The sequence below is a fragment of the Bidens hawaiensis genome, unplaced genomic scaffold (genome assembly GCF_021521415.1).
Source record: "Bidens hawaiensis isolate Kalapana, Puna unplaced genomic scaffold, B.hawaiensis_p1.1 tig00010199_1, whole genome shotgun sequence".
Taxonomy (NCBI): domain Eukaryota; kingdom Viridiplantae; phylum Streptophyta; class Magnoliopsida; order Asterales; family Asteraceae; genus Bidens; species Bidens hawaiensis.
The window spans coordinates 289,756-307,707 of NW_027491774.1; the positions used below are offsets into that span (position 1 = coordinate 289,756).

The window sequence follows — 17,952 nt, forward strand, 5'->3', positions numbered from 1 at the left end:
GGTCTTGTACGTCGTGTCAATCAACAACACCTCAGGGAATGCACGCCACATTTTATGCGACTTATTATGGCAGAAGAAAATATCCTCTGTGCTGTCGTTGGAAGCATTCTCCCGGGTGTAGTACACGAAACCATTTTTATCGAAAAAGTGTTCAAGTACCTGCATTGGATTAAATAAAACTTTAATAAATATTATAAACACAAATTTATATATATATATATATATATAGTAAAACTATGAAAGTTTTCAACTACCTTCATGGGGGTATCGCCAATTCTCTCATCGGCTCTAAGCTTATATAAGTAGTTATATAAATCGTTGAGTGATGGTTGGCAACCGGGAAACTGGGCTTTACGACATCTTGAATTTGTTGGGGCTTCAAACCGTTTCGATATAACCTCGCAACCAGATCAAGTTCATCGTCGGTCATTTTCCGGAGCTCCGCGTACCCCGCCTCAAAAATAATGGGATCGTGGTTGTGTGTCTCGTTTACCACTTCAAGCCTCCAACATCTACCTGACGAATTGTACCTGCCTTTGAGTTTAAATGGACAACATTTTTGATACTACCGGTACGCCTAATCGTGGCCCTCAGTTTGGGTTCCCCTCCATGATTGCATGCAAGGTCCACACTGTTTGTCCTTGACCGCTGGACCACAATAACACACCCATGATCTCGTCCTCTCTTTTTGGTCCATTCCTCCAACTCTTTACGAGACTCAAAAATCTAAAACCAGTTACAAATAAAATATTATAAATAATAATAGTAACTATACTTATTAAATAATGATAATAATAAAATTAATCCTAACAATAATAATAATAAAATAAATATAATAATTATAATAATAAATTCTAACACTAATAATAATAATAATAATAATAATAATAATAATAATAATAATTATTATTATTATTATTATTATTACAAATAATACTAATAATAATAATAATACTAAAACAAAAAATATTATGTCTTACATTATTTGTTTTATACGAAACCGTCGGCTCGCGTATATAATCATCATCATAACTATCTTCATCATCTGGGTTCCCCCCAACATGTTCATTTCCCTCGTTATACCGTGAAACTTCTACTGGTACGTGGTACGAAGAAGACGACTGGGCTCTATAATCCGACCCGCCAATAGGTAACTGGTACATTGGCTCACCGTAAAATTGTTTAGGTTGGCTCTCGTAAGCGAAATACTCCTGAAAAACGTAATGGTAACATGTATTAGTTAAAAATCAAATGACGACTTTATATTAAATATATATTATATGGTTTAAATTTGGTAACCCGGGTGTGTTAGGCTGATCATAAGACTGTTCAGGTCGACTATCGTAATGGTGATACTCCTGAAAAACGTAATGGTAACATATCTTAGTTATAAACAAACTAACAAATTTATATTATATCAATATACAACGAAACCTGATTCAAATCAGGTAATCCCGACGCGTTAGGCTGATCGTTAGTCGCGTATCCCGGCTCTTCCTCGTTGTCAGGAAACAAATTGTCGAACCACCACATTATATTTTTTTGGTTTTGATTCTCGGAAGGGGATAGTGAATTATGTGTGCATGTATTTGTGTATGATATTATATATATAATATAGAGAAGAAAGGAGGAGCCGTATGGCTTAACTATTCAAATTGAACCTATGGCCCGTATTGTATGATACGCGGCATATGGATACTGAACTTATATGCCCCGTATTGTACAATACGGGGCGTATTATATGTTAATATGGGGTGTATTGCATAATACGCCTCATATGAAGTACAAAATAAAAGACAAACACCTTTTAATATGGGGCGTATAATGCAATACGCCCCATATTAAAGGGTGTATGAGATGTGCCTAGTACAACCCAACAAATATTATTGAGAGGCTTTCAAATATCATGCTTAGATTTTTATTAAGTATAATTTTTTAATTTCGTGGAAAAGAAATTGTTTTGGATAAAATAGGCTACACGTGGCTTGTATGAAAACTATGAATCTCGTCTTAAGTTTCTCTAACTTATGTGGATGAGAATCTTCATGGTTTAATTTGTCATGACAATTGGGGCATTGGCTCGTGATATTTAACGTGATGAGAAAACTTTTAAAAAAGATTCCTATCATTTTCTACTCTAGAAAATGTTACTACTTATGTATCAATTTTATAATTTTTGTTTTAATATAATTATATACTTTTGTAAAGAAACTTGTAAGTTTCTGATGTTTTCTCTATATGTATATCTAATTTTTTTTAATTTAATCCTTTTATATATAACACAAACCGAGCTACATCTGAATAATGAGTAAGCGAGCAACAAGCTGCGCCGTTATCCCCTTTATGAATCGCAAAGCCTGTTTAACTAAATATAAACCCTTGGTTCCTCGGGCTCTGCGAGTCACTGTGGACCACCTTCTGCACCCGCTCCAAGAAGCGAACCGCCTCGGGAGCTAGGGATCCAAAAGTGTCAAAGGCAAATGGAATGAACACGTGCTGATTCTCCAAACACGCTATCTCCTTCTTAGCAACCTTCCTAGATTCCGCTCTCAAAACCGTCTGTCCCGGTACGAAGCCACTGTCTCTCAGCCCCACCAACAGGGACACCCCAGTGAGGTTTAACTAACAAATTTGTATTTGTTACATATATCATCCTTAAAAAGTATAGTAAAGTTTAAGTTCGTAACATCTTTCAAACATTTCATGTTAGACAAACAAATTTAAGTTAGTTATTTCATACTTGTTTGGGTTTAATTTTATAAAATTGCAATTATGAACTACAAATAAATAGCGAGTGGTTTATATTAAGCTGGTCACAAGTAAAAAATTACCACGTATATATTGCGTTTAGTTTGGTTTTGACTTAGTCTTCTATTAAATATTTCAAAGCATATATGTATAACTCAATAAATAATCAAAAACAACGAAATAGAAACATTAGATAACAAGAACGTTTATTTCTAACAGTACAATGAAGTTAAAACAAAACGAATACATTGAGGATTACATAACTAGGCAAAAAAACCATATACTCGATGAAGCCCGAAAACCAAATTGGGATCAAGAACCGAGATGACTTGTAGAGACGAAAAACATAAATAACTTGATTTGTGTTATCTGCATCTCGTTCTCTCTTTTCTTTTTATACACAACACAATTTGAGATTAGACTACCAAGCCCACAAATACGCACCAGCTTCCAAGCCCATCACAGCATCACCAGCTCTAGCAAGCTCCGACCAAGGACTCCTCAACTTTGACCTCCAAGTTGTGTTTAGCTCAAATTGATCCCAGTACAATCCAACATACAAAATATACACAATTAATTACATTAGACCTAAAAATCGTCAATGATATCTTTATTCAATATTATTTACTATTAAATTGAAATATCGATATATTTAAACAACTTGTAACCGAACAAATAGTTATATATAAACGTTCAAATCGAAATTGTTTATTATTGGCTATAATATAAGGGAGGAGGGTGTGAACACCAAACTTCCCAAATATCATATAAACGTCACATCATATTATTTTTTTTTTAAACTTTCTAATGCATACACACAACTAGCAGATAACTCAAATTCGGCCCCAAATAGGAGGGTGCGGGAATTCTAACATGCTTAAGCTCATCAAGCTATCGATTCAAATTCAAATTCAACTTAACACCTCCAAGTTAAACTCACACTCAACTTACTCTTTGTTCCATAATTACAACTTATATTTTTATATCTTCAATGTATGTGGGCACCAAGGTTTTCAGACATTATAATCCCATTTTTACCATCGATCAAGCAAATAGGACTTAAATAAAACAAAATAGAAGAAAACAAAAGTTTCTTCAAAATATTTAAACGCATTTCCTTGTATAACTTTTAATAACGTTTTTTTACTACTAATGTCTCAATTGTTCACGAGTCGATGGGTGGGTTTGAGCTCGAGCTCGAAATTAAACGAGACAACTTAGTTAGGCTCAAGCTTGATTTTAAAGTTAAACGAGCCTAAGTTCACGCCAACGAGCCAAGCCTTGACTTGAGCCGAGCCTGGGTCTAGTTTGGCCCAGTTACAAAAATAAGCCAACTCAGCTCAGGTTGTTTCAAACCAAGTTTTTCTAGCTAGTTTTATTCAAGCTTTTGTCGAGCCACGAGCTTTTTAAACAACATGGACACTTACAAATAAAAGAATTAACCAAATTAAACGAGCCGAGCCATGACTCGAGACGAGCTTGGGTCTAGTTTGGCTCAGTTACAAAAACGAGCCAACTCAGCTTAGGTTGTTTCAATTATTTTTTTTAGCTAGTATTATTCGAACTTTTATCGTGTGAGCCACAAGCGACGTTAAGGGTACTTCCGTAATTTCACATCATATCTCAAGAAACTAAATATGAAGGATCAAATCTGTAAACTATTCATCTCTCAAGAAACAGTTTCAATATTCACTCTCGACAAGGGTACTTCCGTAATTTCACTTCACTCTAAGCTTCCAAGTTTCAACCACTGAGTCCGTACAGATCTAACCGTTTCTCCGACGAATAACCGAAAACCACCCGCCGGCGATCATCAATGGCGACACCGCCGGAGAACAACGGCGAGAAGCCGAAACACCGACCGATTATCTATCGGTATCTTCATCATTGCTCACAGCTCATTTGTTAGGTACTGTATAACCCAATTATGGTTAAACACTGAATAATATAATAACAATTTAACAATTGAGTTAGTGTTTGCATGAGAAACACGAGTTACGTGTAAATCTAGGCATGTGAACGAACCGAACGTTCAGTGAACTGTTCGTGAACCGATATGCGGGAAGTTAGTTCGTGTTTGTTTATTTAATAAACGAACGAACATGAACACGTGTTTTGTTTGTTCATTTATGTTCGTGAGTGTTCGTTTATTTAAGTTCATTTATGTCCGTTTAATTTATGTTCTTTTACATATTAATTGAAAATAATTAAATATTATCTTGAAGAGTTGAGGAGTGATCTAATTAATGGTTTTATATTTGTTCATTTACGCTCATGTAAGTGTGTTTATTTATGTTTGTTTGCGTTCATTTGCATTTATCACATATGTTTGTTTATCGTTGTTCAGTTATTTTCGTGAACTGTTCGTTTAGAATTTAAACAAACGAACATAAACGAACACGAGCATTTTAATTTTTTTAAATAAACGAACGCGAACACAAAATATGTGTTCGATTAAGTGTTCGTGTTTGTTCGGTTCTTTTACAGGCCTATGTGTAATAGAGGTTTTTATATTGAGATTTTAGAGTTATTCATTAATTGTATGTGTATGAGTTTTTCGTTTTGGTAAGTTATATCGATTCGCTATTGACAGTTTTGCTTCTTTTTGTTGCGCGTGTAGTGTTGTGTGTTGCGCAGCTGGAGTTTTGGCTCTCTTATTATTACCTGTTCTCGCGAAGAAAACCTATGTTTCCGAAAATGCTCTATTGCCTGGTAAGTTCATTATTCATCATATCACATATATCACTATTTTGCTAGTCGATTTCAGTTATTATGCGATAAATTCGACTAACTTCATTGAATGCTATACACGATAGAATACTTTGTATTATGATTGAAATTACAAACCAGCAAGCTGTGATATTCATTCGTATATTTTTTGCTGTAATCAAATGATCATATATTCGTATCATAACCTCACAGGCTCATCCGATCCCACAATATCTGATCAAGATGTTTCTAGAGCAAATATATTCATCAATGAACTAACTAGCCTGAAACCGAAGCCTCAGAGTACTAACATGTATGTAAATGTAAATACTCACATACTTCCTTCCATTTATTTATTAGAGTGAACTGCGGTTTTCGTCCCTACGGTTTGTCCAAATATGCGGTTTTAGTCCAATAGTTTCAAATTTGCGATTTTCGTCTCTGTTGTTTCATTTCACTTGCAATTAAACCCGGCCCCACTAATCCCGTTAAGTCTGGTCGTTAAACCCATCAGCGTGCCCCTCAGGTGAGGGGCAGTTTTGTCCTTTTTTCCCCAAATACACACCAGCGCCTCACGTGAGGGGGCTTGCGAATTACGGTTGGGGTTTATTTGGGGAAAAAAAAGACAAAACTGCTCTTCACGTGAGGGGCACGCTGATGGGTTTAACAACTAGACTTAACGGGATTAGTGGGGCTGGGTTTAGTTGCAAGTGAAATGAAACCACAGAGACAAAAATCGCAAATTTGAAACTTTTGGGCTAAAACCGCAGATTTCAAACCATAGTGACAAAACCCGCATTTTACTCTATTTATTAAGTCTAACTAGTAATAAAATTGCTTTGTTCATCTATTGAAACAGTGAAATTACAAAACTGTTATCACTGCATATGGCAAACTTAGGCGCGGAAGTCAGTTATCACAAGTTCCAGAATCAATCAAACAAATTCCACCCTCTTCACTTCTTTGCAAGCCCAAATGCAGACGAAAACCGTGTGAACACAACTTATGAATCATATGGTACAAATACTATCGGAATCATTAGAGCTCCACGTGGTGACGGGAAAGAATCTATTGTAATTGTGACTCATTACAACCCTGTAAACATAACTCGAAACGAAGCTTTATCTTTAGGAATCGCATACTCTACATTTTCGTTATTATCTCGAGTTAGTTGGCTAGCCAAAGATATTATATGGCTAGCTGCAGACTCAGAATATGGAGAATATAACTCGGTTGCTGCTTGGTTAAGAGAATATCATACTCCTTCAGAAATATCTGGTACTTTTACGTGTGGTGGGACAATGGCAGCTGCTGTTGTGATTAAAGTTGCAGACAGAGGTGAAGAATGCAAGCAAGATGTCGTGAACGTTTATGCAGAGGCGTCTAATGGTCAAATGCCGAATCTTGACCTTATAAATGATGTGACATATTTGGCGATTAATGAACTTGGTTTTCGTGTGCATATGGAGAAAGTTGTGTCTGTGCTTGATTCCACGTGGATGAAGCTCATTGGTCGGGTGTTTGAGAGAGTCGGGAATGTTGTTAGAAAGTTGAATACGAAATGGAAGTTTGGTGTTTCGGTTAAGGAGTATGTTGAAGGCAGTGCTACTTTAGTTAGTTCACTTTATCATCAGGTTATATTTTATAACATTTTAACATATAACATATATAGATGGATAGATAGTTAGTTATTATGTTTGATCAACTTAATTAACTGTTGGTTGTTTATTTGTTTCAGGCATTAGGTGTACCGACTGGTTCTCATGGCGCTTTTCGTGATTATCAAGTTGATGCGATTACTATGGAGATTTTACTTAAACTAAACTCTATTAATGAAGACAGACACATTGAGAATATGCTTCAAGGTGGAAGGTATGTTTGTAATGATAACAATAAACGGTAGGCCTGCAGACAAACATGAACAAAGCATATTTGTGTTCATTTATTTAACTTTAATCAAACAAACGATCGAAAACAAACAATTAAACGAACGGGTTTTTCTTATTCATGTTTGTTCTTTAAGAAAATGAGTGTGTACGTGCTCATATATGTTTGTTTATTAGCAGTATAAATGAATAGTTCACGAACGAACATAACTTAACATAGGTGATAAGCATAATTGAGCAAACAGCAATTAAAAGTAAACAAATACATAAATCCATTGACCAAAATGTTGTTAAATTGAATATTTTTGTAATGGTAATCATATAAGTAGACTAACTGTAACGAGACTAAACTTTTTAACTTAAACAAACGTAAACTAATGAACTTAAATGAACGAACGTAACCGAGGCTCACGAACATAAATGAACAACGAGACATTTGTATCTGTTCGTTCGTTTAACTAAAAGAACAACTTTTTTCGCTCATGTTCGTTCATTTACTAAATAAACGAACTTCCTGCCGAACGGTTCACAAACAGTTCACTGAATGTTTGTTTAGTTTACCGACCTACCTAGTAAACAGCATGTTCCATGTTCCAAACTGTGAGCCGAACCGTTAACTACACTAAGAAGTAGTGATCTTCTTATTTCCAATTTATTTTCTAAATGTAGGTTAATCGAAGGCGTTGTACGGTGTGTAAATAACCTCATAGAGAAATTTCACCAATCATTTTTCTTGTACTTATTAACATCATCAAACAAGTTTATATCAGTTGGAGTCTACATGATTGCATTCTTGCTGCTAGTCGCCCCGCTTCCCGTTCTTGCAGCTTCTTTATTTTCCGATACCAATAAGTCAACCCGCGGGTCAAACCAAAATATCAAACCATTTAAATCTTGGACTTGGCTTTACCCAACCAAAACAATATTTCTCATTTATTTATGGGGAGCTCTTGTCTCATTACTTCCTTATTTCATATATCAAATACCGGTTTCTCAACCAATGTCTCGCCTTCTTATACTAGCTTCTTTTTCGCTTATTATCCTAACGTTTCTAGCCTCGTTTTTAGACGCCCGTTCCACTGAATGGGCTGTTTTGAAATCAGTGACAGTAACGACTACATTTATCGGGCTGTGTTTGATGTCGGTTATAAACTATGTAACTGCTGAAATTGGTGCATTAATATTAGTTCCAATGTGTTTGATGGTTAAACCGTGGTGGTTAACGGGTAAAGTGCATTCTGCTTTAAATTTGGTTTTGGTGGTTATCGGGTTTCCAGGTGCTGCATTTTTCGTTGTGAAAAGTGCGCTCGGGTTACAAAACGGGTCGGTTTTGGTTGAGTTTTGGTACTGGATGGAGTCTTTATGGGCATGGAATAGTGCAACTTACATCTATATATGCATGGTTCATCTTCCTTGTTAGGCTTTGTGTATTTACATTTTGTTACATCCATGTTAGATTTTTGTATGTTTTATGTTTTATCATATTATATTATAAAGATCATTTTTTTATGTGAATTTTGATCATTAGTTTCATTTGTATAGAGAGAGAGAGAGAGACAAAAGTTATACATGAACTCAACTTAGGTTTATTTATAAGTCAACTTTTGTATAAAGCTAATTAGACATGTTATTTTAGGTCTTCACCCTGCGCCTATTGAGTATAAACCCTTACGTTGTGTTCCCGAGTTTAACGAAAGAAAAGAAAGGTACATAAGGAGAGAAAAGAAAGTGAGGTAAAGGAACGATAAAAATTGACTTCGTGTTCTAGGAACGATAAAAGTCTTAATATTATTTTCTTTCCATTTCCTTTCATTTCTCTCCATAAAAAGGACTCGGGAACACAAGCATTTTCACTGTAAAACTAATGAAACGTGTCGATGTGGAACAAAACAAAGGCTTGACATTCCAAAGGCAAGTTTATAATAATGATTAACGAACATCTACATTGAAGAAAAAAATAAAATGCCCCATCGATTATCAAAAGTTACGCTCAATCGATAAAATTTCAACTAAACCGTTTTGATTACGGGTATGCATGATCCAACTAATTTTGAACTTCCAGCTATCAAGGAGACGAAAAGCTCTGTGAAGTAAAAGAAAAAAAGGTCGCCGATTGCTACTAAGAACCTAACAGAACTTTTCAAAATTGAAAACGGATCAGTCGACCTGGTCTACGAATCTATTCTAACTATCAACGAATTCTTCAAATTTTAGGTGGGATGGGGATTGTAATTATTTTGACTTCTCGAGGTATAATGACAGACCGGGAGGCTAGATTCGAAGGAATCGGCGGATAAATTTTGTGTTATATATGGTAATCCTTCTGATATCCGAATTAGATCCTAAATTGACTTATTTGTGAAAAAAAAAGAAAGGGCGGGTTGTATAATCTCACTCCTCCAAAACAAAAAAAAGTGACCCGTATTTGAAAGTCATAAAAGTAACACGGTACTCTATTATGTTGAGGTAACATAATTGTTCTTACATATTTTGGCCTGTTCATCAACTTTTAGTGCAAACAAAAAGAGTTTCTGTCAACAATAGTACCTTGGTAAAAAAGGTTAAAAGATCCCACCGAGACTTGAACTCGGGTTACTGGATTCAGAGTCCAATGTCCTAACCACTAGACCATAGGACCCTGTTGTTATGGCCCACATATTTAATACAGAAAGAATATCAGTTTTAACAACATTATTTAGAAAAATACAAAAAGCTTAAGGTCCTACCGAGATTTGAACTAGGGTTACTGGATTCAGAGTCCAATGTCCTAACCACTAGACCATAGGACCACCTTGTTTTGTTCGCTACTACATGAATTTATAACACAAATCTGTTACTGTTTTATTAAGTTTGAATAAACTTTTTTATCATTTATTTTTAGATGATTCATTATAATTTTTTTCCAAACTATGAAGTTTTGTAGACAACGCCAACAAACAAAAACACCCACGGGCTGCTTTCACAAGCCGGAGGGCAGCCCATAAAAACGAAGGATTACATGAAGTCAAATTTACACAAATTCAACCAATTTAAATGTAGCTCGGTTTGTATTATATATAAAAGGATTTTTGTCAACAAAAAAAAAAAATTCCAGACACCAATTTAAAGAGCTATGTTTATATCTATACTTAAACCAAATGAAGCAATTAGCCTTAATATCTACTATAATCTCTTTCAAATTGACAGCTTTCACTTCAAATACTTTTTCATTTCTCGTCTTCCAAAGTCTCCAACACGCGATGATGATAGTCCCATGTAACACCTCCTTTTTAATAGTGGCAACATTAATGATCTTGTAGAGCTCTAGGAGGTCTCTAACCGTGAACCCGAAAATAGGGGGAACCTTGCACCACCAACGAAACACCACAGCCTGTCATAATATGGTCCGATGTCTCCCCACTCATCTCACGTAAAGGGCACACACTATCCGTTAACCGAATGTTTCTTCGTTCAATAGCAGGCAAGATGATTCATTATAATAATTCTGCTAAAAAGTTTTGAGTAAATTTAGTGAGAATATATTCCCAATGAATTTCAGCAATTCTGATTGTTTTCTAATATCTGTTATTTTAGGTTATACTTGAAATTATACTAAATCATATTTTTATAAGCATCGTATCTATGTCAGTCATGAAACTTGGTTGTACAAGATTAATCTTTTACTTATATAGACAAGGAAACATGAAAGATATGTTATTTTTCATCTTCTAAAGTAAAGTTAAATACATGATATTTCTTGTAGTTGGTTATAATAGGTAAACACATTTGGGTATCATTTTGAAATCATGTGCATAACTTTGAGGTTTTGACCACCCTGCCAACAAAATTTTCGAATAAGACCATATGGTATACCATAACACTCGAGACACTAAAGTTGAGTTGGCATGTTAACAGACGTTAAACACCACCCACCTGGGGTCGTAGCGGCCGCAAAAAGGGGGATGCGAATGATTTAAGAAGCGTGATGGGTGACTAGTGAAAGCTAACCATGGGGGCGTTAAATGGGGTGAAAGCATTTCCTTTGTTCAAGATGTGTCAGTTAGTGAGGCGGGTGATATGAAGTTAATTAGCGTGAATACTAAGAGAAAGTATCAAAAGACATTTTCTATATTTCTTTCGATTGGTTTTAGTATAGTTGAAACAAAATAAAATAAAAAATTATATTATGACATGTTTAGAAAAGTTTGATTACATGGCTATACTATATACAAAGCGAATAGTTACGACCTCACAGAATTTAAAAGGTACAAAAACTTTTATTTTGGGCACAATTCATAATGCATAAAATTATAGGTTATTAGGGGCAATTTAATCTTTTACTCACCAATGTCTATGGATTCTCAAAAAATAAATACAAAATCGGTTCGTCCATATACCCCTAATTCAAACCAACTATCCCACAATCTTTTAACGATCAATTTATTTACACGTTAATATTTTTTTAAAACAAATATACCATGAAACGAACATTTTTTCTCTTTAATTTGCGTATGATAGTGATATACTTTTTTACTTCTAAAAAATTAGCATGTTACGTGATTACCGGTTAGAACTGTCAGCAAGTCGAGTTGGGCGAGCTCATGTCATGTGTAAAACTGGATTAAGGTGAACAAGTTGATAAAAAAAATTTGGTTAATTTGGTTTTGGCCGGGTCGGTACGGGCTCAAATCAAAACAGGTTTTGAGGTTAGAATGGTGTCGGGTCGAAATGGGATTCAGGGCAAAACAAGTTGGTTTAAGATTGAAACTATTGTTTCTTTCACCTTTGCTTCTTGTTTTCGCCTCCAGTTACACGGATGCTTTTGTTTACACATATCGGGGCCGATCAAAGCATTTTCCCCTCTGATTTTATAATTCAGCTTTTCATCATCAAATTTATATGTTATATTGTTTTAATAATTTAATTTAATAAACATTTGTTCATATACAGCTACTACCATAAACCATATTTGTTAATAACGAGTATGGTGTTAGTAAAATGTTGCCTTCACACCATCGCGCGTGTACCTCACCACAAATTTAAATCAGAATAATAATTAAAAAAATTGAATGAAAAATCCTGCCTACGACTGGCGGAAAAAAATATATATTAAACTAATTTATTGGGTTTCCTCCTGAATTGGTGGTTAGACATTATTGCCTAGTGGAGATGGATATGATCGCGTGGTTCTGTTGATGACACGATGATACTCCAGTGATCCGTGAGTGATCCTAATTTGCCGTTCAAAAAAAATAAATAAATAAAAAGGGTTCGGGCAGCCGGGCATGACATGACACCTGCCCTTCCGTACATAAACCGCGTAATAGCCAAAAAGGGGTTTCATTTTTATATTCACACAATAAATAATAGTAATTAATATCAAGCCATTTATTAATCGAAGTGATAATTGTAATTAACTCGGGTTATCCAGTAAAAACCTAAGTTTGACATTTTGGGTGGATTTTGACAATGAAATATTTGAACCAGGCATTGGACAAGGTTGTTAGTTCGGATTCCGAGCTACCTGGGCATTCGTCCCAGTGCGTGTTACGACAAGAAGTTTTGGCCTTGTGACGACACACGACTATCAAGTGTCAGCCTGTGGTATGGTTTCTCGGGGAAACTCTCAAATCAAAATAACATAGTCTAGCCAGAGTGGGACATCAAGACTCTTCAAACTTAAAAAATGATCAATTCTACATATTATATTTGTCACAATATTTAATATTTTTTGAGAATTAACGCGTTTGTATGTATAATTATACTTAATCGGATCATGAATTCGGTCATGGAGACTGCCATACAATATTTTGTGACCCTAAGAAAGAATCAGATCAATAATTATGCCCTCACGCCACCTCGTGGCCTGTTGGAAATTTTGCCAGTATTGCTAAAAGGGGTAGTACACGAGCTGTAGGAAAACTGAGTATGGGTCGAACCACTGAATCCGATCATAAATTTAGTCACGGAGACTGACATACAATATTTTGTGACCCTAAGAAAGAATCATATCAATAACTATGCTCTCACGCCACCTTGTGGCCAGTTCGAAATTTTGACATTATTGCCAAAAGGGGTAGTACACGAGTCGGAGGAAAAACTGAGTATAGGTGGAACCACTGAATCGGATCATGAATTCGGTCATGGAGACTGCCATACAATATTTTATAACCCTAAGAAATAATCGGATTAATAATTATACCCTCACGCCACCCCGTGGCTCGTTCGAAATTTTGCCAGTATTTCCAAAGGGTTGATAGTACACGAGCCGGAGAAAAAACTGAGTATGGGTGGAAACACTGAATCGGATCATGAACTCGGTCATGGATACTGCGATACAATATTTTATGGCTCAAAAAAAGAATCAGATTAATAATTATGCCCTCACGCCACCCTGTGGACCGTTCGAAATTTTGTCAGTATTGCCAAATGGGGTAGTACACGATCCAGAGGAAAAACTAAGTATGGGTGGAACCACTGAATCGGATCATAAATTCGGTCATGGATACTGCTATACAATATTTTATGGCCCTAAGAAAGAATCGGGTCAATAATTATGCCCTCATGCCACCCAATGGCACGTTCGAAATTTTGCCAGTATTGTCAAATGGGGTAGTACACGAGCCGGAGGAAAAACTGAGTATGGGTGGAACCACTGAATCGGATCATGAATTCGGTCATGAAGACTGCCATACAATATTTTATGACCCTAAGAAAGAATCGGATCAATAATTATGCCCTGACGCCACCCCCTGACTCGTTCGAAATTTTGCCAGTATTGCCAAGGGAGTAGGTAGTACACGAGCCGGAAGAAAAACTGAGTATGGGTGGAAACACTGAATCGGATCATGAATTCGGTCATGGAGACTGCCATACAATATTTTGTGACCCTAAGAAAGAATCAGATCAATAATTATGCCCTAATGCCAACCCGTGGCCCGTTGGAAATTTTGCCAGTATTGCCAAAATGGGTAGTACACGAGCCAGAGGAAACACTGCGTATGGGTGGAACCACTGAATCGGATCATGAATTCGGTCATGAAGACTGCCATACAGTATTTTATGACCATACGAAAGAATCGAATCAATAATTATGCCCTGACACCACCCCGTTGCCCGTTCGAAATTTTGTCAGTATTGCCAAATGGGGTAGTACACGAGCCGGAGGAAAAACTGAGTATGGGTGGAACCACTGAATCCGATCAGACCACCATACAATATTTTATGTCCCTAAGAAAGAATCGGATCAATAATTATGCTCTCACGCCACCCCATGGCACGTTCGAAATTTCGCCAGTATTGCCAAATGAGGTAGTACACGAGTCGGAGGAAAAACTGAGTATGGGAGGAACCACTGATTCGGATCATGAATTCGGTCATAGATACTGTCATACAATAATTTATGACCCTATGAAAGAATCGGATCAATCATTAAGCCCTCACGCCACCCCGTGGCCCGTTCGAAATTTTTCCAATATTGCAAAAGGGGGTAGTATACGAGCCGGAGGAAAAACTGAGTACGGGTGATGTGCTCAAAACAGTCAATAAATATTAACTAAATTAAACAAGTAATAAAAACTAGACCTAAGACTCAACTAAACAAAACACCGGAAAGTGAACCGGTCAATTGTACTAAGCTAAGTAAGTCCGGAATATCGAACCCACAGGACTCTATAAATTACGTTAATTAACTAATTAGACTCGACTTACGACACGACTATTTATTATTAATGTTTTAAGGGGGATTTTAAAACTAATATTAAACTAATATTAAAATAAGAAAACAAATAAGCAAGTAAACGAGAAACAAGCAACCAAACACAAGGTCGGAATCAAATAGAGAAGGAATCTACCTAGGTAAGAATCCCATACATCAACAATCATCAAGCAATGGACAAATAACATGATTATGGAAACTGATTTCTAAAAGTATTCAAGGACCTTTGACTGAATCAAATGAAATCCCAAAGAACAATTATTAGATTATTAAGCAATCAGTATTATTGATTTCCGCAAAGTCATCAATTAGGGTTAATTAATAGTATCTACAGCAAGCAATCTTACGAAACACTAAACCCAAGATAACTTGATAAGCTAACATGACATCATGAACATCGATCAACACAATAAGCAAGAATATTGTCACTAACTATCCTAGCATGCAATTGACCAAGACACATGAACAACTCCTCACCTTACAGCTATTGGAATTTAGCAAAACATTTAAAACCCTAACCAACTATCAACAAGCTTCTATGATCTAATGGGCCCATTTAATCACAATAATCAAAACACCAAGTAATGATTTAAACATAAACCCTAAATCTAAAAAACACAATCAAAAGATAAAATATCTATGTGAAACAATAGTTAACAATCAATCAAGATAATAAATACTTGTATGCATCATGAAAACAAAATTAAGTCTTTACTATTAAATAACGAAATCCATAATCAAACAATTATTCCAAGCAAGAATCAAGCGTCAAACATGTTCATCAAACCTAGGTAGATATGAAGTCTAGCCTACAAACATTATTAAAAACAATCCTAAACAAGTATTAAAAACAAAGAGGAAAGCCATGACAAATAATGAATAAGGAATGAAAGTTAGAGCGATAAAACCCTTTGTGATTGATCCTTGAACACCCGGATGAAAGAACTCTTGATCCTCCTTGGTTTCTCCTCTAGAGCAGGTGTGGGATGTATGGAAACTTGAATAATTTCGTTCATAGGGTTTTAGGGTTTATATATATGTTTAAACACCTCCTTCCTAATATAAAATAGGTTAAAACAAGCCCACTAGTGTAACACCCCGACCAAAGGCGGATTATACATCGGGGCGCCACATATTGTTTCATTACTCGTGACACTATTGGGTGTCAATATTTAATAAATACATTCATTCGCGCACGCGCAGGGTAAACACAAGATAACATAAATCATCATAAATCAATATATTATAAGGCAAAATATTAGAACAACAAATAACTTGTCTTGATACATTTTAATCTAGGTCCAAAATAAAGAAAACTTCCTATGTGTCCACAAGCTCCAAAACAGCTACTGCAAACCTGAACATGTGTTAAAATAAACGTCAAACACTTGCGTGTTGGTGAGAAATCAAGTTTAATACAATACATAGATAATCATAAATCTGCGCGCAACACGTGTATGTCTGGTGTTTAGCAAGGGTGCAATCAGATTGTGATCAAGCCTAAATAGATCATAGCTCATAGTTCATAGTTCAATCCGTGCTCCCAATTGAGCACAAAAACGAGAAAACATCTGTGCAAGTGTAAACAAAGAAAACCGTAAACGATAGGTCTCCCGTGTTCATCTAATGGATCCATGAAAACTTCGGAATAGGCCGAACAAAGCGGTTAATGATACACACATACAAATAAACAGCCAAGTAAACGTCCTCAACACATGGGATACTGCGCGACTAAAGTTCATAAACAAGTTTAAGACTCAAGTTTGTACGAACACATGAACATCCCAAAACATTAAAAATAAAAAGGGATTAGGTACGAGATTACTCACATGATAAACGATGCGGTGTAAGATAAAGCAAGAACCAACTTTAAACAAGCACAAGTTAACCTATAAATAAGATTATTGTTTTAATGATTGGGTTAAGTCTTGATTATAAGTTAGCATAATTAGTAAGTAAATTATTATATATATATATTACCGGAAAAGCAGGGCAGAACAGGGAGGAAGACGGAGGCAGAGAGGAAGACGGCAGAGAGAGCAAGGGGCAAGAGAACAGGAGAGATTAAGTGTTTTGTGTGTGTAGTGTTAAGAAAATAACATTATTATTTATAGAGAAACCCTAGGAGACAAAATCCCTAGAAAAGGGGAAAGGATCTCAAGACAAACAGAACAAGACAAAACAAAAGATAACAAAAGATATCAAAAGCAAGTAAAAGATATCAAAAGATATCGCAGCTGCAGGGGGCAAGATAAAGCTGTCAGGGAACAGTAAAAAGCATGGGCGGGTCAGATAAAGGTACTGGTCAAGCATGGCAAAAGCAGATCTCAAAAGATAATGTCAGTCACTTTTTCTGCCAACCAATGGGGTTGGTGCGCATGCTGCGCCAAAAGTGGCTTTTCAGACATAAAGCAGATTAGGTTAACAGCTCAAAAGATAAGACAACACAAAAGCAACGGCTAGATTCAACAGAAGAAAACTCAAAGGGTTCAGCGCGAGAAGGCTGGAGCGCGAAGGCAGACACAGAAGGTCAAGAGAGCGCGAGCGCGAAGGCAGACAGAACCAACCTAAACGCGTCGCGGAAAGAACTACATTTCTAAGCGCGCCGCGGGAAGAACTACATTTCTTAGCGCGCCGCGGGAGGAACTAAAATTCCTAGCGCGCTGCGAGAAGAGTTCGTCTCGCGTAACGCTGAAACAGGTGGTCTTCACGCAGGATTCCTTGTAAGGGGTCTGGCGCGTGGAGCTGCGCAGACAACCTTAGGCGGGAAGGAACAAAGGACAAGCAAAGAGTTAGAAGAAAAAGAGGGAAACAAGGCTTAAGGGCGGGACGGCGACAAAAGGGAAAAGAAGGCGGAAAGAGAGAAGGAGAGGGACGGGACGGCGGAAAGAAAGAGAGAGAAAGAGGCGGGAA

At 36.3% G+C, this 17,952-nt stretch overlaps 1 protein-coding gene and 2 non-coding genes across 3 annotated transcripts; 1 reads left to right on the forward strand and 2 right to left on the reverse strand.

The window, feature by feature from the left end:
* Positions 1-4,329: 4,329 nt before the first annotated feature.
* LOC143534550 (uncharacterized) lies at positions 4,330-8,809 on the forward strand. Its single transcript, XM_077029011.1, has 5 exons — positions 4,330-4,657; positions 5,369-5,770; positions 6,317-7,091; positions 7,196-7,329; positions 8,013-8,809. Exons 2-5 carry the CDS (start codon positions 5,640-5,642, stop codon positions 8,761-8,763), a joined length of 1,791 nt encoding a protein of 596 aa, XP_076885126.1. The 5' UTR covers positions 4,330-4,657; positions 5,369-5,639; the 3' UTR covers positions 8,764-8,809.
* A 1,100-nt stretch (positions 8,810-9,909) lies between these two features.
* Positions 9,910-9,981, reverse strand: TRNAQ-CUG (transfer RNA glutamine (anticodon CUG)). The gene has a single exon. It is a non-coding gene; the product is annotated as a tRNA-Gln (tRNA).
* A 79-nt stretch (positions 9,982-10,060) lies between these two features.
* On the reverse strand, positions 10,061-10,132 carry TRNAQ-CUG (transfer RNA glutamine (anticodon CUG)). Its single transcript has one exon. It is a non-coding gene; the product is annotated as a tRNA-Gln (tRNA).
* Between the last annotated feature and the right edge of the window lie 7,820 nt (positions 10,133-17,952).